Source organism: Apus apus, chromosome 2 (genome assembly GCF_020740795.1).
Source record: "Apus apus isolate bApuApu2 chromosome 2, bApuApu2.pri.cur, whole genome shotgun sequence".
Classification (NCBI taxonomy): Eukaryota; Metazoa; Chordata; class Aves; order Apodiformes; family Apodidae; genus Apus; species Apus apus.
Window position 1 is genome coordinate 143,470,066 of NC_067283.1, and position 21,154 is coordinate 143,491,219.

Below are 21,154 nucleotides of genomic sequence, written 5' to 3' on the forward strand. Positions count from 1 at the left end.
TATTGTTTCCCTGACCCTGCTTTTCAGGCATCAGGGTAGTTTAACTATATATGTATATTTTGAAGTACATGGTTTTAGTTAAGGGCCAGCAATTTCTGTTTGGTTATGGCTATTGTAAATTGCTAAGTAGCTACTGGTCAAACTAAACCCAAACACAGGTACTTGTGGTAGGCATCTCTTTTGGTTTTGAAAGTTCCCATAGCAGTTGTATACTTTGGATAACAACTAGTAATTTGTCTAGATTAATTAAAATAATTGTCTTTTCCTTTTAAACTCACTCTTACAGATTTAGAATTTGCCATTGTTTCTGGAAGATGTTTTAAAAAATATAATATGCAATATAATTTTTGAGTCCTATTAATTCCTGTGCAGACCTTTTCCAAAGAATCAGATTAGTGTTTTTCTCATATGTGAGCAAATTAAAGATAAAAAATTGCCTTCATCTGTAAAGCAAAATTGTTAAGAAAATTCCTGTCTTCAGGCTAAGGAAAGATTTTTGGTTTTATTTTTAAAAAATGCAGCTGGATTTGGAGATAAAACTTGTCATTCTGTTTTAAATGCTTTGAAACACTATAAAGAAAAGTAGCTGTAAATGGCATTGAATGAAAGAAAATATTCAGTAAAGTATTTTGAGATTTATTATTAGTCCTGTAATTTAAAAATTTCTTTATCTACCATATAAGATGTCACATAACTGATGTGCCTGTATGTATTTTTTATCTGTCTGGATGGGACTGTAAGTACAAGATAAAAAAAATAGTAAGTGAATGGAAGAAATTTACAGAAAGAGGCATAGCAGGCTTGAAGACATCAGGGTGATCTGCCTGACTGGAAAAATACGCAACATGGCTATTTAGTGATTTGTTTATGGTCAGGTGTAATTACTTCAGTGGATAAGAGGAATTTGAAAGTCTGTGACCTAGAGAAAAAACAAAATCAAACCTTATCTTAAATGCTCACTTAGGAAAAGAGATCTGTGGTGTGTTTATTGCTGCTTAGCCAGTACTTCAATGCAGTACGGTGGCACAGATTTTTGGGATGTTTCTTTTAAATACTCATTGAGACATACATAATCAAATCCTCCAGGGAAGACTTTCTTTGTTTTGATATTTGTCTACTTTTCGTTACGAGCACATTGAATCATAGAATGGTTTGGATTGGAAGGGACCTTAAAGATCATCTAGTTCCAACCCCCCTGCCATGAGCAGGGACACCTCCCACTAGACAAGGTTGCTCAGAGCCCTATCCAACCTGGCCTTGATCACTTCCAGGGAGAGGGCAGGTTTTCATTTTAAGAGATCAGGAATTAAATATATAGAAACTAATTGCACAAGTCCTGTTGCCAGAGTCTCTTTGCATTGGGTGGAACTCTCTCAACTACATGGCTCTGGAGGCAATGGTCAAGGGCATATGAGTTCAGGTGGCCTTTTTGCACCCACTTATGAGGGAAAAGGGCTTGAGGAGGGCTGGGCAGATCCTACAGGTCAAAAATTAGTTCTGTAGCTGCTATCAGTTACAGGGTTTAGGTTTCTATGACAGTGGCACCCTCTTTGAGGCTGAATAGCTGCTTGGAAAAGTTGTGATCCATCTGACTAAGTGGGGCAAAACCCTGTTTCTGAACAGGCTGGTCAGCCCGCTGAGAAGAGCTTTAAAATAGGAATTATTTGGGAGGGAGATGAGAACCTAAAATCATGGGGGGACTGGTATGATGGGAGTGTACCCTCAGCAAGTTTGCAGATGATACAAAACTGGAGGAATGGCTGATACACCAGTGGGCTGTGCTGCCATTCAGAGTGTCCTCAGCAGGCTGGAGAAATGGGACCTTATGCTCTTCAGCAAAGGGAAGTACAATGTCCTGCCTCTGAGGAGGAATAACCTCAGGCACCAGAACATGCTGGCAATGGACTGGCTGGAAAGCAACTTTGCAGAAAAGGCTGTGGGGGGTCTTGATGGGCAACAAGTTGATCGTAAGCCATCAACGCACACGTGCAGCAAAGGCCAACAGCCTTGTTGGCTGCATTCGGAAGAAAGTTGTCTGCAAGTTAAGGGAGGTGATGATTCCCTCTGCTCAGCCCTGAAAAGCCTACATGTGGAGTTCTGTGTCCAGTGCTGGGCTGGCTATCCAGTGAGGAAAGATGTGAACTTACTGGAGTGAGTCCAGTGAAGGGCCATGAAGATGATTAAGATCTTGGAACATCTTTCCTAAGAGGAGGGGCTGGGACAGCTGGACTGTTCAGCCTGGAGGACAGCAGGTTCAAGGGATATCTTTCCAACATGTAAAAATACACATTGGAAGGAGTAAAGAAAGCAGATCCAAAGTCTCCTCAGTGATGTCTAGTCAAAAGCCAAGTGGCCACAAACTAAGATAACTGTAAATTCCATTTAAGCAAGGAAAGCACTTTTTTTACTGTGAGATGGCCAAACACTGGAGCAGGTTACTTAAGCTGTGGGCATTATCTGCATGTGTGACTGGACATGGTCTGCAGCAATCTGCTGTTGTTGCCCCTGCTTTGGGCAAGGCAGTTTGACTGGACAGTCTCAAGAGGTCTTCTTCCCCTCTCCACTACCCTGTTATTCTAAGAGTCAGAGATTTTTCAGAAGAGGGTATTCACTCAGGCATCTCTGCCAACTGGACAATGGATGGATTGTTGCATTTGAGAAGGCACAAATTTCCTTCCAAGCTTTTGTGGATTGACACACAACATCCAAAATTAGTGATGCTTCTGAAGAACACCACACGTTATTTACACAAGAATATACATTGGTTACATTATGATAATATCATTTTAAGAAATGCTTGAATACAAAATAGGGACTTAAATTTGAAAGTCTTCTGCCATGTAACTGTACAGGACAGACTTCTTTTTCTGGACACAGCATCATATGTACCTGGATCTATAATGCTGGGCTGTAATGTGACAGTGATGTAGCAGTTTGCTTCAACTACTTTTTCATTATTTCTGTGTTCGTGGCTTTCATAGATGTGCAGCTGGTTCTCTCAGGCAGGCTCCTTTCTCTTACTTTAGCTGTTGTGTTAAAGCTTTAAGTTAGTTACAAGCTCAGGCACAGAGCAGCTCTTTGTCATAGTTTAGAAGGATTTATACATAGAGCTTAATAAATGCTGAAGATTTCTGAGTGCCAGTTTTGTCTGCAGCCCCTGATTAACAACCTTCTAGGTAGCCAGAGAAAACTGTCTTGGGGATTTTGTACTTTACTAAAGCAAAGGGAAAAGTAACTCTCTTAAATCCTGGCATATTTTTACGTAAGAATGGTGGATAAATATGACCATATTAATAAAAAATTACAGTTCTCCACCTTGAAAAGTCATTTAGACTTTGAGACAGCTGTTTCATCTAAAGCATTAGAGCACTCAGATGCAGAACTGCGAGCAAAGAGAAGCAGATAATTATCACTGAAATCTGCAGGAGAGTTTCTTAGGTTTCATGTACTTTACAGGAGGGTTATGAACCATAGTCAATTATGGCTAAATGGACACAGTATCTGGTCTGAATTTCAGGAAAGATTTCAGCAGTGTGCTTTGTTCTGTGTTGATGTGTTGCCTATTGGAAGATAAATGAAAATAAATGTTTTGAACTCTCAGTTTAAATGCAGGGGGATTTTAAAGCATTTTTTTTCTGTCTAGGTACACAGACCAAGAGAATTTAGTGCAGCTCTTTGAGAAGCTGCTGCTAACATCAGGTGCTTCAGTGCTATCAATCAGCAGTGGCCTGCCAGGAAACATCAGCACTTACTTTCATAGCTACCTTTTATATTTATTCTGTCTCTCAAATAAATTAAATAGTTAAAATGTAGGAAGAGAGCTGTAAAAGTTTTTCTAAGCTAGTGATTGCTTACTGCTAAGTACAACTATCACTGAGTATGTATGGAAAGGTGCACAGAAAAAGGCTGCACACTTCCTTCTCTCACACTGGAGAATTATGACTAGCGCATGTAGGCAATCAATGTGTTTTATAAGCTACTGCTTTAATTACTTTTGTGGCTTTAAATTCCAAAGGTGTCCTTTAAATAATAACATTTATGTATTGCTATGTACTTTTTGAAAGAAGCAAAATTATTGAACTACAGTATCCACAGTCAAATGTGTTAAGTTTAGACACAACAGAATCAATAAATCTTAATATTCCAACTCCTCCAAATAACAAATTTGTGGGCCTGCCAGTTAGACTATATGAATTTCCTGGGACAGAACAAGATGCATGGGAAAGGGCTGGCTGCTTTATTTTATTTTGTGTTTTGTTTTTTTGTTGTTGGTTTTTTTTCAGTGAGCAGGGACAAACTTCTAGCTGGGCTGCTCTTTCAACCTAATGATGTTCCAGTATTGAGTCCTTCAAATTCAAGCTATGGTTGGATCTAGTTCAAAGAAAAGCAGTTATGTTGTATGCATTTGTCTGGTCCATAGCCTGACATATGGGATGTGTTAAACTGAGGTCTAAGTGCAATGATGATATCACCAGCACAGTGCAAGAAGATCATTGTCAAAGTGTGGACTAGTGAGTTGCTGAATCTCGGAGCTGAACTCTGCCTCATGTCCCTGTGTTTTTTTAACCCCTTTTTAAAAAGAAATGGTGTTTTGCTGATGTAGGTGTATATTGCCCTTGTCCTCAGTGACACTTCTGCTAGGCTGTGGTGATGTCAATCACTGGGCAGGGCTGACTTTTCTCTGTCATTCATGCTTTGTTTGTAAGGTGTTTTTCACTTCTGTTATCAAACTTCTTGCCTTTTGTGCTTTGTTGCCCTGCGAATGAGTCTTCCATTCATGCTGTATTATTAGTGGCCTCTACTTGAACTTTCTTCCTCTCCTTCCACATATATTATTCGACTTTTCCACTGTGACAGTAAGAAAGGAAACTACATGCTGCAGACTCAGAAAGAATTATAGTCTTAAGTTCTTTTAGCAGAAGAAGTGTGTGTTTTGGCTCTTGAAAATGAGAACAGAGCTCCATACCAAGGGGAGACAAAATATCAAATGTGTTTCTGCAAAATGTATCATAACTGCATGCAGATTTAACTGGTTCTTCTGAGGCATTGAGTCCTCCCGTGTGGCAGTGCCTGTGTTTACTGCTTCTCCCTTTGCCTTTCAAAGAATTTTCTAAGAGAGCTGCTAGTCTGGTCTAAAAAACATTAGTTTTGTGTTTGTGTCTGAGTAAAGGCTTGCAGTTTTTTGGGTTAAAAACTGTTTTTTACTTGCTTACTGGATGTATGTGTGAAAGAATAACAGCAGGTTGAAAATGTGGCCTTGGAGAGGTGGTCAGAGTTTGTAGAAGCTTGAAGACCCTGCTTTGTTCTGAGCATCCCCTGTGCTGCCAGAGCCCTTCCCAGTCCTTACTCTACACTCCATTCCATTCAATAGGACATCTCAACGGTCACATTTTGCAGGCTCCAGTAACTCTCCCTCTGTCCAAAAAAGTTCTAGCTAGTTCTTTTTTTTAGCATTGCCATCATTAGCTCCACTCTCAGCCAAACTCTGACATGGGTCTTGATGGTGCCATGGCACTTGCACATTGGAATTGCAAGCAAATGCATCACCTTTAATGTCTTGAGGGATCCCTTGAGGGATCAAAGGCTGGTGACTTTGGTGGATACAAAATTCCTTTAATGCTGGTTGTTCTTTGAAAGATTTCCCAGCAACAAAAGAACCAAAATTTGTGATGATGATAGGATAGGAGTGTTGGCAATACTGAAGCAGGTTTTGTGCAAATTTTCTGCCAAATAAAGCTAAGGAGATAGTAAAATTTTTATAGAAAGTCCATTAATTTTTTACTTTCTCCCCATCAAACTCCTCCACCCACTGGAGGTGGATACACTGGAGACAGTTGCTGGTGTAAAACATGTAAGCTCATTTTCTGACTTGAGGATGTTGACAATTCTGTAATTTGCTCTGACCTAAAAATCACAGGCACTGCTATTGTTTGTTGTGGAATGCAGCACTTGAAGTAGAATAATGCAATCTATATAACATTAGGAAACATTATATGAAGTTGGGTAACTGGTCTTCTTCCTGCTGTTCTGCTCTTGATACTGGTGAGTATAGTATAATTCAGAGGGAAGGGGCATCTTCTCTCTCACTACAGTTTTCATGATAACCAAGTAAAAGGGAAATATGTGCAACCTGATCACACTGTTGAAACTTGTGGTGGGATAAAGCACTGAGTGTTGGGAGCTTTTTCAATATGGAATTATATGCTGTGATCCCTCTTCAAGAAATATATTTGAGAAAATTGCCTATTAAAGTTATGTTTAGTACTTGAAATGTTCAGGATTATCCTCAAACCTTATAGGAATTCATGACCATGTATGGAAAGATTACTGAAAAAGGCATTTGCTAGAAGTGGTAGTGGAAACTGGCTAATCTCTGTGGGGTGCATAAATCATTTGCTACAGGCTGTGTCTTTTAGTCTAACCTTATAAACTAAGATGATATAGTGTTTGTATTCCTATCAGGTTTTAAAGATTTCTATACAGCATGTTATTCTGTTTAATATCTCACTGTTGTTTATTCCATTTTAGGGAACTTTCTACAATTCTATTAAGTACAACAAGGAGAAAACATAAGCAAATAGTGGGTGTACAGAAGTAACAAAACCTAAATGTTTTATGCAGAAAAGATTCAACAACTATCTCCTATCTACGAAGAATGAATCAAATTTTCACATTCTGTGACATTGCAGTACAATCTTGGATCAAACCACACATGCTTTCTTAACAAAAAAATAGTTGGATTGTACTATGCACTGATCTGATGATGTGGAAATAAAATATTGAAAGGAATGTCGTTATTGTTTTCTTTATTCTTTGGGTTTTGCTTCACTGAATGGATTTGCTATAACCAATAAAAGGTTTTATTCACAAAACCATCACTACAGGCTTGAAGAAGCCTAATAGGCAAAGCTTGATATGAGTAAGACCTGGGGTATTAACTGGGTTTCATAGTAAGCATAAGATTTGCGAAGTAGAGAAGGGAAAACCAGCCACACAAATCCTGTTATCCTCATTGGGCTAAATAATTAAACTGCTGGATTCAAACCAAAAGGTACATCTGTGCTTTAGTACAGCTGCTTGGATGTGAATCAGGGGTCCAATTCTATCATTCTTACTGGTGTCGAGTTGAATGTACTCTGCCAACAGTTCTTTTGAAGTTTAAGGAGCTAATTATGAGCAGTGTGAGAATGGCACAATTGAACTGCATATTAATGGAAGACAAATCCTGCAAGTAATGAAGACTAATTAACAGGAAGTTTATTTGGCAAAGATATTTAAAACATTAATTTTGCCATGACCAGTAAGTTCCTATGAAATCACAAAACAGATTCCAGTCTTGCTGAAATCAAAGGAAGTTTTCCTGTTGACTTCAGTGACAGAAAGATTTGGACCTCTTTTGGATTAATCTTCCAATTCAAGATCATTTTTCTGATGCTTACTAAATGTTCCCCAGTGTTTATACATTAAAATGTGTTGCCAATTCAAATAGCATTGTCTTGTACTGTAAAAGCTAAAATAAAATATTTGTTTTGGCATCTTTGTAAGTGGAATTTTTGTCATGTGCTTAGAACTTGCTCTGCACTGCTAGCTGCACGTAGGAGATGTTCTCTAGTCTTCTAAAAACATTTTTAGTGCACGTTTAAGACATTAACTGTAACTCTGTGAATTGGGTTTCTTGCTCAGTGGATTTACACACAGTATGAATCTAAATCTTTAATTATTGCACATCAGATTGTTGTAGCCTGTGAGACTATTATTTTGTCTTTAATGAAAAGATTGTCAGTAATATTGTGTTAAAGGTTTAAGTTGCTAATAGTGTTGTTTTTTCCCTCTCTGTAACAGGAGAGCTATTTGTGAGCTAATGCAAGCATATTTTTGATTATTTCTCACTGTATTATTTATTTTATTCACTGAGCATCTCTGCTCAAGATCAGTTTATTTCTAACGTACATAGTGATTCCTTTTAGTACCACCTTAGTTGTTTTCTTTGTCAACTAACATACGTAGTGGGTTCTGAATAAAATGATGATAAAAGTTGGGCTGCAGTTTACTAATCTGCAGGCTTCTTACTGTGTTCAGGGACATGATTTTCATCTCTAAATGGTTTTTGTTGCATTTCTACTACCATGCTTCACTTTGACTTTCCTACTTTCATCCTTATTCATTAGTCAATCTGGTGGGGAGTTTGCTATTTTTGTATTTCAAACATAAACTTCTGTTTGGTATATCTGTATAACATCACTCATTCATTTTCCCTCTCTACAATATGAATCCAGTATTTTAGCAACCTTACTTTTACAGTCATGCAGCCACCTCTGTGGAATGTGGAAACCTCTCTCTGAGGTTATGGAAACTTCATTTCTCTTCCCTTCCTGTCATTTCCTCTAACTGAATATGACACGTCTGCTTAGGCTTCTCAATTTGTCAAGAATCTGGATCCCTAAAGACTTTCCTGTTGGCTTATCTTGCAACTTGTGTCTAATCTCTGCTCCCATTTCCTCTGATTTCCCCATTGGTTAGTTAAACCTTAGAGATGATTAATATGCATCTCTGCTATTTCTCATTAGATCTTTTCTTTTGCTTTTAAAATGATATTTTATTTTTGTGTACTTTTCCATATATCTGTAAGGCTAAATCTTCATGTGCTGCTGATTCTCATAGAGATTGTGAGTTTGAATCTGAGGTCTTTGCATTTTACCTTTGCTGTATGGAGTGCCTCCAACTTAGGTTTATTACAGCTTATGCAACTGACCTTCAGATTTACTCTAGACTCCCAAGGGGGATTCACTTCTAACTTCAGAAGTATATCATGGCAGCTAAAGAAGTTTTCCTACAGAGTTGTAGAGATGTAGAGAAACACCTGGTTTTCTATGTTGGCTGTAAAAGGGGTCTTGATAACTCTTTTGGATGTCTGCATGTCTAGGTAGCTCTCTCGGCACTGTTTGCACCTGAGGTTAATTGTCATGAACTGCGTATGTGTATCCTTGGGAAAACTTCTGGTTTGGTTGGGTTATGTGGCAGCTTCTTTCTTAGATACTGTAGTTTTAGAAGCAGTATTTCTTTTTCATGGGTCTCCCAATGGTAATTTTGAACAGCTTAATGAAAACACTGAAGTAGATTATGGCCAAATTGTTCTATTACTTAATGTTGAACAAATGTGTTTAGTGATTTTACTTACTTCTCACTTCACCCAGGGAAAAAAGCTTTAAGTATTAAGCTTAGGAGGAGGAGGAAGGTATGCATTTATTGTGTTACAGTTTATTGTTGAATTAACAATATATTTTTCATTTGAATAATTTGCAGGAAGCCTGTTTACCTGTAAAACTCCAGCAATTGCAGATATTGTGATACTGGTAGATGGTTCTTGGAGTATTGGCAGATTCAATTTCAGACTTGTTAGATTGTTCCTGGAAAATCTGGTTTCTGCTTTCAATGTGGGATCTGAGAAAACAAGAGTAGGTAAGATGCTGTGGGTTTTTTCTTAATATTTCTGTAACAATATAAAAATGTCACTATCTCAGGACAGTTAACAGCTTAATGCTACTTATTTGTCCAAGATTCATCCTCACCTGAAACTAACACTTCTGTCATAAGATTAATGCTGCTACTTGAATGCTTGTAGTATTAATTCCTCACAGTTTACTGTGATACTTGGCTCAAGTAAACTCTAGTACAGTGTCAGTAGAGGGGAAACAAAAAAAGTGGACACAGTCATACTGACTTCAGCCAATGTTAGATCAAACCCTTGCAGGTTAATTTTCAAAGGAAGAATGTACCAATGGATGGCTTTTCTCTAGGTTTAAACTGGCTTAAACGTTATATTTCTGTTCTCCTACATATATTCTGTTCAAAAGTATGTTAAATAAAACTGTTCTACTTCAAAACCAAATGTATTGGAATCCTACTAAACTCTGAAAAAGTTGTGTACTCCTTATTTTCTTCCCTTAGCATTTGAAAGAAAGGCTTTGCGAATAAATTGGGGAGTTGCCACTAAGAACAACTTCATACTAAGTTTTGACATCAAGCAATGCGATTTTTCTAGTATGGTAGTAAAGCTACCATATGGTGGAAAGTGTACTCTGGTCAGCTGTTGGTAACCAAGTGCTTGAAGTATAGATGCTTGAAAAAGCCCCTCACCTTTCATGTCTGATAGGTTGCCTTAATGCCTGGTTTCTTAGGTCTGGCGCAGTACAGCGGCGATCCCCGGATCGAGTGGCACTTGAACGCCTACGGCACCAAAGACGCCGTTTTGGATGCAGTCCGTAACCTGCCGTATAAGGGAGGGAACACCTTAACAGGTACAGTGCCTGCTTTAGCTTTTGGCAAGACGTGTTCTGCTTACAGACTAAGAAGCTGTAGTGCTTGTTATGAAGGGTGAAAAGGATAGGGTTTTTGCAGATTGCTCGTGGCTTTATCCAATGTCAGTGGAGTCTCTTCTGCTGTGGTTGTCTCGTTGGCTTCACTGGGAATCTTTCTGATCGGGGCAGAGTCTCGTACAGCTCAGGCTACTTGAACACTCTGTGCTGGAAGTAAAATCTTTTACCTGCTAGGAAGAAAATGCAAAATCCATTCATAATGTTAATGCACAGAGCTTTATTCTGGGGAAGGAAAGAATGTTATTTTAGTATCTGACAGTTGGCAATAGTGACTTTTCAAATGATCACCTGGGGCTTTTAGATTTCCATTGACTTTTTAGTAGTTAGAGCGCTGAAGCCCCAGAAGACACTTTGTGGTGGATGAATGGGGGATACCTATCAACCTGGGAAAAGCAGTGTCTCTGAATACAACTCCAGCATCATCAAAGCAGCAGTTAGCAATATTGACCCAGACATGGCTTTAAGTAAATTGCTACTGTCTTTTTTTTCTCTTTTTGGTGGGGGGGAGGGATGTGGAGAGAGAATGTGAGTCTTACTTTCTGTGACAGCCTTTATTTGGTAGGAGGAGTGACTGCAGTGGAACTAGGGACAGAAGAAGACTAGTATGATTCTAGAAATGAGATTATTGTGAGATAGCAAGTAGTAAGTTATCATAATTATTTAATACGGATGTTAGAAGGTAGTGAGTTATAAACCTGTGCTGTGGGATACTTCAGAGAGTATTCAGATGGAATTTCATTGCTACATGGAAGCTTGTCCTGAGACATCATTCTTCTTTCCCTTTAAATAATTAGCAGGATTAAAATCAGATTATCCCTAAGATTTCCTTCAGCTTGGAAAGAACAAACAAATTAAACTAAGATTGTGTGTAGTATGGGGATTTACTAAGCTATCCAGAGTTTGTATTTTCATGTAAGTGATGTAGGTAGAAGGAGAAGGGACTTCCTATACAAGATTTGTGGAGTAAGAAAAAAAAGATACATTCACAGGAAGATAAGTTTAGGTTTCCATGATAAATTCAAAATACATTGATTGACCAAAAGGCTGCTAAAGATTAGTGTCACCTTCTCAATAGTTTAGGTTGCTTGCTGGAATTTAATCTGCCATCAAATAAGCTCTTCTTTTATACCTACTCTTCATTGAAAGGTTTCTCAGGATTTTTAAATTGAGTGGAAAGACAAACATTTTGATATTAGCAAAATGAATGGATGTTCTTCCCTTTTAAAGTCTTGTAAAATGTTTCCTTTTTTAGGTCTGGCCTTAACTTATATTTTGGAAAACAGCTTTAGGCCTGAGGCAGGTGCAAGACCTGGAGTATCTAAAATTGGTATACTGATCACTGATGGGAAATCTCAAGATGATGTTATCCCTCCTGCTAAAAACCTACGGGATGCTGGCATAGAGCTGTTTGCTATTGGTGTGTATTCTGCCATATCCATATATTGTGTCTCGTTACATTCTGGTCTGTTTGTGTCTGTTCCACTGTAAGGAAGTGTTCTTTTCTGTCTGTATCTGTTAACTATTGTCATTGGGTTAAGCCTTTAATATGTTCTCCAACTCTTTGCTGGTAGAACTTGAATTTAGCAGTATACATGGATGCTACATTATCAGGAGACAGCTGAAAATATGCCAGTCACCCTGGCAGAAATAAACATCTTGAAAGAACATCTTAACAACAGAGCAACTTCTAGTTGGTCATTAAAATAAAAAGAAATAATTGGATGTTGGTAATTTTTTTATCAATCCCTGTGCATACAATATATTGTTGTTGTTGCAATATTGTTCTTTCTTTCTTTCCAATGAAAGGTGTAAAGAATGCAGATATAAATGAGCTCAAAGAGATTGCGTCTGAACCTGACAGCACACATGTCTACAATGTTGCTGACTTCAACTTCATGCATACCATTGTTGAAGGTCTTACCAGAACAGTCTGCTCACGAGTAGAGGAGCAGGAAAAAGAAATCAAAGGTAAATGAGAAGCAAGGTCTAATGTAAGTTAATGTGAACTTAGAGCTACAAATCCTGTTCTAAGTACCTGCAGTCCTAAGCTGGCTTTTGGCACTTGACTCATGCTATGTATTCTTTTGCTCACAAGCAAGTGCACTGTCAGGGAAGTTATTTTCCTAGGTGTGCTTTATTTTTGCTTTGGTATCTTTGTTATTTTGTTCTTTGTCATTGATATTGGTAAATACTACAGTATTTGGTAGTACCAAAAATACAAAAATATACATTCATTCTTCTGTAACTATATCCAAGCGGTGGGTAAGGAATTTTTTTTATATAATACACAGGTTTGGGGATGAATTAGTTTAACAGCTTCTCATGGAATTGTTACATTTGTGCTGAGATTTCAATTTCTTAACTTACTGTTCTTATTACCTTGTACGTTTTCAAAATTTTCAACTTTTAAGATTATTTTGTCCCTTCCTGATGATGGATTTTTTCTTTTGTTCTTATTTAAGAGCATAAGAAAAGATGATGGTGAAGTAAATTGTTTATATATAAAGAAAGCCTTCTCTGACTACAATATTTTTTTAGCTTTTCTGCTATGAACAAATGTTCCAGTTTGTGAGAGAAACAGTCTGACTTGAGGAAATTCTTTCTGAAAGGCTTCAGTGGATTTAGTTGGTATTCCTTGGTGTGTGATTCTGTAGTATCACAGAAATGCTGAGTGATTTTTCAATAAGCTTGTTATGTATATCAGGAAGACTGTCTTCACACATATTTCTACCTAGGCAATGAAAATGTGTATCAGGAAGGTTTTATTCCATTTTTTTCCTCTTCTATTCACCTAGAAACTGGAAGAAATGCAGAACATTAGCTGTGTCTTGTGGGGGGAGTAAGCAGTTAGTTGGGAATAAGCAGTAAGCAGTCGGAGAGGAAAAAGAATGGAAAAAACTATAGAGACATCTTTGTGGAAAGGGGTGGTTGCCATAGAAAGTGACCATTCACTGCATTCATAATCTGGACATCCATAAATCAATGGGTCCGGATGAAATGCATCCAAGGGTGCTGAGGGAGCTGGCGGAGGTCATTGCTAGTCCACTCTCCATCATCTTCGGTAAGTCATGGGTAACTGGAGAGGTGCCTGAGGACTGGAGGATAGCAAACGTCACTCCAGTCTACAAGAAGGGCAAGAAGGAGGACCTGGGTAACTATAGACCGGTCAGCCTCACCTCCATCCCTGGAAAGGTGATGGAACAACTTGTCCTTGGCACTATCTCTAGACATATCAAGGAGATGGGGGTCATCAAGAGCAGTCAACATGGTTTTACCAAGGGTAAGTCATGTTTGACTAACCTCATAGCCTTCTATGAGGAAATTACTAGGTGGATAGATGATGGTAGAGCGGTAGATGTGGTCTATCTTGATTTCAGTAAAGCATTTGACACCGTCTCCCACAGCATCCTTGCAGATAAGTTGATCAAGTATGGGTTTGATGATCAGGCAGTGAGGTGGATCAAGAACTGGTTGAAAGGAAGAAGTCAGAGAGTTGTAGTCAATGGGGCAGAATCTAGTTGGAGGCCTGTGACTAGTGGAGTCCCTCAGGGGTCGGTACTGGGACCGGTGTTGTTCAATATCTTCATCAACGACCTGGATGAGGGCACAGAATGTACCCTCAGCAAGTTTGCTGATGACACCAAGCTGGGAGGAGTGGCTGACACACCAGAGGGCTGTGCTGCCATTCAGAGAGACTTAGACAGGCTGGAGACTTGGGCGGGGAAAAACCTGATGAAGTTTAACAAGAGCAAGTGTAGAGTTTTGCATTTGGGGAAGAAAAACACCATGTACCAGTACAGGTTGGGGGCTGACCTGCTGGAGAGCAGTGTAGGTGAAAGGGACCTGGGGGTCATGGTAGACAGGAGGATGACCATGAGTCAGCAGTGTGCCCTTGTGGCTAAGAAGGCCAATGGCATCCTGGGGTGTATTAGAAAGGGTGTGGTTAGTAGGTCAAGAGAGGTTCTCCTCCCCCTCTATTCTGCATTGGTGAGGCCACATCTGGAATATTGTGTCCAGTTCTGGGCCCCTCAGTTCAAGAAGGACAGGGAAGTGCTTGAAAGAGTCCAGCGCAGAGCCACAAGGATGATTAAGGGAGTTGAACATCTCCCTTATGAGGAAAGGCTGAGGGAGCTGGGTCTCTTTAGTTTGGAGAAGAGGAGACTGAGGGGGGACCTCATCAATGTTTACAAATATGTAAAGGGTGAGTGTCAAGACGATGGAGTTAAGCTTTTTTCAGTGAAGACCAGTGATAGGACAAGGAGTAATGGATACAAGTTGGAGCATAGGAGGTTTAAGATGAATATCAGGAAAAATTTTTTTACTGTAAGAGTGACAGAGCACTGGAACAGGCTGCCCAGAGAGGTTGTGGAGTCTCCTTCGCTGGAGACATTCAAAACCCGCCTGGATGCCTTCCTGTGTGATGTACTCTAGGTGACCCTGCTCTGGCAGGGGGGTTGGACTAGATGATCTTTCGAGGTCCCTTCCAACCCCTAGGATTCTATGATTCTATGATCTCTTCAATCTGCTGATAGGTGGCATATCAGCTTCCAACCTGCAGAGGAGCACAGGAGGTCACAGCTGTGTATGTACTTGGATGTCCTTTGTGATTGGGAGTAAAGCAGCCTGAAAGAAAAGCCCAGAAAGAAAGGGCTTGAAAGACTGGTGGGAAGGAGGACAGGGAAGGCTTAGTTTTGTATTTTTGTCTCTTTCATATAAAGGTTTATGAAAGACCAGGAAGGCTTAATCCCAGTGAAAACTCCCAAGTGCAGTTCTCTTTCTTATTATTCATTCTTTGTTTCCATTTAAAATAGCCTAAATAAATGTGCAGTAGCCAATTATTTTCTGATGAGGAGCGATAATTTGGAGCTTCAGCAAATGCAGCAAACCAAATAATTATTTTGCAGAGGGGAATAAAAAAATCTGTGTTGTCTTTAACCCAGGAACAATTGCTGCCTCACTTGGCACACCTTCGGATTTGGTCACATCTGAGGTAACAGCTAGAGGATTCCGGGTTAGCTGGACCCATGCTCCAGGCAAAGTGGAAAAATACAGGGTTGTGTATTATCCCACTCGAGGAGGACAACCAGAAGAGGTAATAGGAGGGAAAACTTCTCAGAAAAATTGAATACAACAGCAAGAGCTAACCAGACAGAAAACCCATAATCTTATTTAAATCTGCCCTGAAATTCCCTGTGTGGGCTCTGAAGCCCAGTGCAGAAAGGAGATATGATCACAGGGGGTAGTGGTGAAGTTTAAGTAGCAGCCAAGCTGTTTTCTGTCATGTGATTTAAAGTAAATGTGCTACAACAGTGAGCACTTTTGGAGGGTGGGGTGAGCTGCCTGCATTTTTGCTTATAAATATGGTTACTTGACCCAGTTCTATAGACCTCACTTGCACCATTCTGTTTACAAGAAAAGAAGAAGTAGGAGCTGATGGGAAGGCAAGGCAGGTTTTCAGTTCCAAGAAAAAATAATTAATGAAAGGAAGAGAATACGGGTGTGTATTTTGAGTTGTCTGAAACTGGTCACTGAAATGTGGAGAGGGGAGTTAGGCATTTTGGAGATGGGGAAGAATGTAGTAGAACAAGCTTTTGGATTCACCTGACAACTTAGAAAACTGAAGGGAAGGGCAGAAGAGCAAAAGGATTTAACTAAGGATATATTTTATATCATTTTGTAGAAGCTTTTTTAGCATAGACATGTAATGTCAATTTCAAGTACTCTGTATGTACATATATAGTACTAAAAGAATACTCATGATGATGTACTAATTACTCAAGAAGTACCCAATATACACTCTTAAATTGTATTCCATAAGTTTCATTTATCTAAGGAATTCCTTTGTTTTAAATGGTTACTTATATCAGCTAAACATTTTGATTATGCATATGGTTGCTTTTTTCAGACACCTCACTCTACAATAAAGGGAGCAAAGCAAATTTTATTTATGAGTTGAACTTCAGAACATTGATTCTTCAATGACAGTGTAAAAATTCCTGAAAGAGGGATTGGTTGGTTGATTAGATGGTAATACAGTTAGTTTGAATTATGTCTGTTAAGTTGAATTTTCTTCTAAACAGGTTGTGGTAGATGGAAGCTTATCAACAGCAGTTCTGAAAAACCTGATGTCTTTAACTGAATACCAGATAGCTGTGTTTGCTATATACTCAAATGCTGCTAGTGAGGGCCTCCGTGGAACTGAAACTACACGTGAGTATTCTTATCGTGTATCCTAAGGATTTGGCTCTCTGCATTTAATCACACTGTGTAAGCATTAATTTTTATGAAAAATAATTGCAAAGAGAATTTTCTTCAGTTTAGTTTCTTTTAATGCATTTACCTTACATTAATTTCTGTTTGAATTAAATTTGGGCTAATTTCCTATGTCCAAATGCTCTATGAATATTTAAATGCTGATAAAGGTTGTATCTCTGGGCTGAACTTGGAAATCAATTGTATTGAACTCTAAATTTGGATGTGGAGCCAAGCCTTATAAATTAGGTTAGTGGCTGAAGATGATCTAATGAGTGGAGGAATAAGGGAGGGGGCAAAAATACCTGCACTTGATTCCCACCAGTGCCAAAGATTCCAAGGTAACTTCTGTAAGTTCCTTTCTCAATTATTCAGTTATTTTCTGTCTGAAAAATGGAGACTTTTGGTGTTGTTAGAACAAACACCTTTACAGTTTCAGGTTCTATAATGAAAACTGCTAATACCTGAGATAATGTGCTCCTATTTATAATTAAATTTTATACATTTGTATACAAAATACAGTTACTTTTAAGTAACTATTATCGATATTAGGAATGGAAGTAAAAAGTAACTTCATAGTTCAAACTAGGAGCAGGGAATTCAGTATGTGATATTAACAGCTGATATCTGGTGGAAGAACAACACAGCAAGGCTCAAGCAATCTGGAAGATTTCTGCAGTGCTTTGACAACAGCTTCCTGCCACAAGTGCTTGCTCCAGCAAGAGAAGGCACCGTGCTGTAGCTGGTACTTAGAAAAAACAACAGCTGATGAGGAGTTTTAAAGTTACATGTATCCTTGGCTGCAGTGAGCGTGAGATGCTGGAATTCAGGATTCTAGGAGGAGGGAGGAGTGCTAAAAGCAGGGCCATAACTCTGGATTTCAGGATAGCAGTCTTCAGTCTCTTCAGAGACATGCTTGGAAGAATCCCAGGGGATATCGCCCTTGAGAGAAAAGAGATCCAGAAGAACAGTTTGATACTCAAAGATCACATCCTACAAGCTCAAGAAAGGTCCATACTGACAAGTAGAAAATGAAGCAAAGGCAACAGCAGGCCAGCATGGATAAGCAAGGAATTCCTAACAGAACTCAGACATAAAGAGGAAGTGTATAAGAGATGGAAGAAAAGGCAGAGGGCTCAGGAGAAATATAGAGTTGCTGTCTGATCTTGCACAGGTAAGTTTAGGAAAGCCAAGGACAATGTGGAGCTGAATTTGGCAAGGTATGTGAAAAGCAACAAGAACGGACTGTACAAGTGTTTGATTAGTAAAAGGAAGACTGAGGAAAACATGAGCTCACTCCAGAGTGGGACCTGGTGACAAACGAAGTAGACAAACACTGAGGTACTCAATGACTTATTTGACTCTGACTTTACCAGTTGAAATGGCCTTCAGAAATCCCAGGCTCCTGAGATCAGTGGGAAAGTCTGGAGAAGGGAAGACTTTGCCTTATTTCAGGAGTAACAGCAAAGAGAGCGTGTAAGCCAACTGGACACACAGAGGTCTGTGGAACAGGATTGGCTGCACCTGTGAGTGCTGAGAGAACTGGCTTATGTTGTTGTGAGGACAGTCTCATTTATCCTTGATAAGTCACGGTGACTGGGAGAAATTCCTGAACACTGGGAACAGCAAATGTCAATCTTTTGTGAATCAGGATCTGGGGAACTACAGGCTGGTTCATTGTCATCTCAATCCTTGGGAAGGTGATGGAGCAACTAATTCTTGAAACCCTTTTCCAAATACGTGAAGGTCAAAGAGGTGATTGTAATTAATCAGCATGAATGTATGAAGGGGAAAGCATGTTTGAGCTCACACAGTTCAACAAAGGGAAGTGCCAAGTTTCTGGGGAGAAATAACTTTAGGCATAATAATAACTCTACATATGTATACATATATATGCATAATAATAAATGAATAATAATAATAACTCTATATGCTGAGGGGTGACCATCTGGAAGGCAGCTCTGGAAGTACCTGGGGTCTTGCTGAAGAACAGGCTGACTGTGAACCAGCAATACGCTCTTGTCACAAAGAAGGACAAGAGCCTCCTGGATTGCATTAGAAAAGGATTGCCAACAGGTTGAGGTGATTCTTGCTTTCTGCTCAGCACCAATGAGGCCATGCCTGGATGCTTGGTCAAGTGCTGGGCTCCCTAATACAGAGATGTGGACTTACTGGAATGAGTCCAGTGAAAGGCCACAAAGATGATTAAGGACTTGGAACATCCTTCATAAGAGAAGAGGCTGAGACAGCTATAGCTGTTCAGTCTGGAGGAGGGAAGGCTCAGGGTGATCTCATCAATGTGTAAAAATCCCTGATAGGAGGGAATGAAGAAGAGGAAGCCAGACTGTTCTCAGTAATGCCCACTGACAGGACAAGAGTCACAGGGCTCAAATTAGAAAGTGAGATTAAATCAGAACAGATGGTGATGGTGACCAAACTTGGGAATAGATTGTCCAGAGAGGATGTGGACTCTGCATCTCTGGAGATATTTGAATCCCAACTGGACACAGTTTGGAGCAATCTGCTTTAGCCGACCCTGACTGAGTAGGGAAGGTAGACTAGATGATTTCAAGAGATGCCTTTCATCCTCAGTGATTCTTGATTCTGTGTCAGTACTAATCTTCCGAATCTGAAAATAAAATAAAATAGGATCATGTAAAATTATTTGAGATTTCTATTTTAGCCTCAGTGTCCCAAAATGTAATCTCCAGCCATGTTATACCCCATAATGCAGTGTAAGGATCTGTTTAATTTATTGAGGCAGAGAAAACAGAATCACATACTAAGCCAACAGGATTGTTTCATATTACACCTGGTATTCCTTTGAAGTCACCTAGTCAAGTTCTGACGGAGCCCAGCCCTGCTGGTTTTCTGAGGTCTGATCAGATCAAACCCTGAGGCCACGCATCTAGCATTTTATACAGCTGTCTTCGGGACTGTGTTGGAAGTAATAATCTGGCAAGTGCCAGATTATTAATCAGTCCACATGGTAAAATACCTGCAGTTTCAAAGTATGCTTTGCCTTCCTAATGGACGACTATGGAAAATTGTAGTTTACATTCCTGCCTTTGTGTGAGATACTGACAGATTAAAATAGCCACCAGTCACATTTGTTCATATAGAACATTGAAAATAGCTTACAGGAAATCTGAATAGACATATTCAATATGCATAGCATAGAGATAATTAGGTTTCTGATTTAGTAGTTATTTCTAACTTGAAATAAATGTGAAATACATTCATATTCTAAATTGCTGCAAATATATTTTTACCTGCTTTAGTTTGTTTCAGTTGCTTTTTAGTAGATTTAATTTATTCCTATGTCACCAGATCATTAGGATACCCTGGTAACTGTCCAAGATGCAAATCAGCCTTATCTACTATATCTGAGATTCTGAGGTCTTCAGCTGAAAATTCCAGTATAAGACACCACTTGTTTGATTTCCAGTCACATCTTCATTAGTTAATATTTATACTGCCAGAATATCTAGGGGTTCCTGTTGACAGCTGAAATATCAGTCATAAGTTAGACTTAGAGGATACTTTTCTTGTAATTTTTTAGAATAAAAATAAGGTGAGAGACAGGCAATGGATAACTCTCTCAGTGATCCTGGGAGAATCTGAGACAATCTGGTAGGAAGTCCCTTCAGAATATCTCAACAGGTCATGTTTTTCTGTAGGTATCAGAGGTCTGAAGGCAGAGACTGAAGTACATTTGAAAGTGTTTATGAGTAGTTTCTCCCTGTAATTAGAGTGTGGGAATTCATGGGAATATAAGTTAACACATCAACAAGGATTTAGATAGCATGAAGGTAGGCTGTGAAGGGCTTGGAGGTGAGGATAGATGAGTAAACCTGGAGGTGGAAGCCTAGAGAGAGGCCTGAGTTGAAGTTTTGTCCATGTTTACAGACCTGAACAACAAACTGAGTGAACAGCGTCAATGAACAAGAAAGGACGAGGCTGGCATCTTTCCATATGGGAAGTTAAGAGCTCTGTTAGAGCTTGTTGGAACAGAACATGATAGATGTACTATTCCTCGGAGATGTCAGCTAGACAGGCTGCAATTTTTGGTTGGACAAGGAGATTAGCTCTGTGAGTTATTAGCATTGTAATTAGAATTGGTTGCTGCATCTGTTTTTGCAGATCAGATTCTTCAGAAATATGCCAAGCAGAGCTTTGTAGTGGCTTAACAGCCAGCCAAGTACAGTCATTCTGAGTTCCTAATAAGAAAGGTTTGATACCACTTAGCAATTACCTCCTGGATTTTTTTAGACCCTTGGAATAATTTTAAGGAGTATTTTCAGTGTAGAAGTTCCAAAGAAGGAGGCAAAGTTCCCTTTAATCTTTCCAGTAACTAGATATTTTGGGGGAATCCATCAATGATGTGACAGCAGCGGAGAGGTCTTGGGATGTTATTCTGTGAGAGGAAGAACATGAGGACAATCAGAGAAGTGCAAAGTGCTACTCTGGAGAGTTACAGAAATACAAAGAAATATTCAGGATCCCAGATTGGTGCTTTGTTTTGG

The 21,154-nt window shown here is 39.2% G+C and overlaps 1 protein-coding gene across 2 annotated transcripts in view; it reads left to right on the forward strand.

Annotated features, from left to right (window-relative positions):
• The window catches only part of COL14A1 (collagen type XIV alpha 1 chain), a 123,158-nt gene that overhangs the window by 23,789 nt on the left and 78,215 nt on the right, over nt 1–21,154 (forward strand). For both annotated transcript variants that reach the window (XM_051610193.1, XM_051610194.1), the window contains exons 5-10: nt 9,304–9,459; nt 10,179–10,298; nt 11,629–11,793; nt 12,183–12,344; nt 15,317–15,468; nt 16,457–16,586. In XM_051610193.1, the coding sequence (XP_051466153.1) occupies nt 9,304–9,459; nt 10,179–10,298; nt 11,629–11,793; nt 12,183–12,344; nt 15,317–15,468; nt 16,457–16,586 (885 nt within the window). The remainder of the gene's footprint in view (nt 1–9,303; nt 9,460–10,178; nt 10,299–11,628; nt 11,794–12,182; nt 12,345–15,316; nt 15,469–16,456; nt 16,587–21,154) is intronic.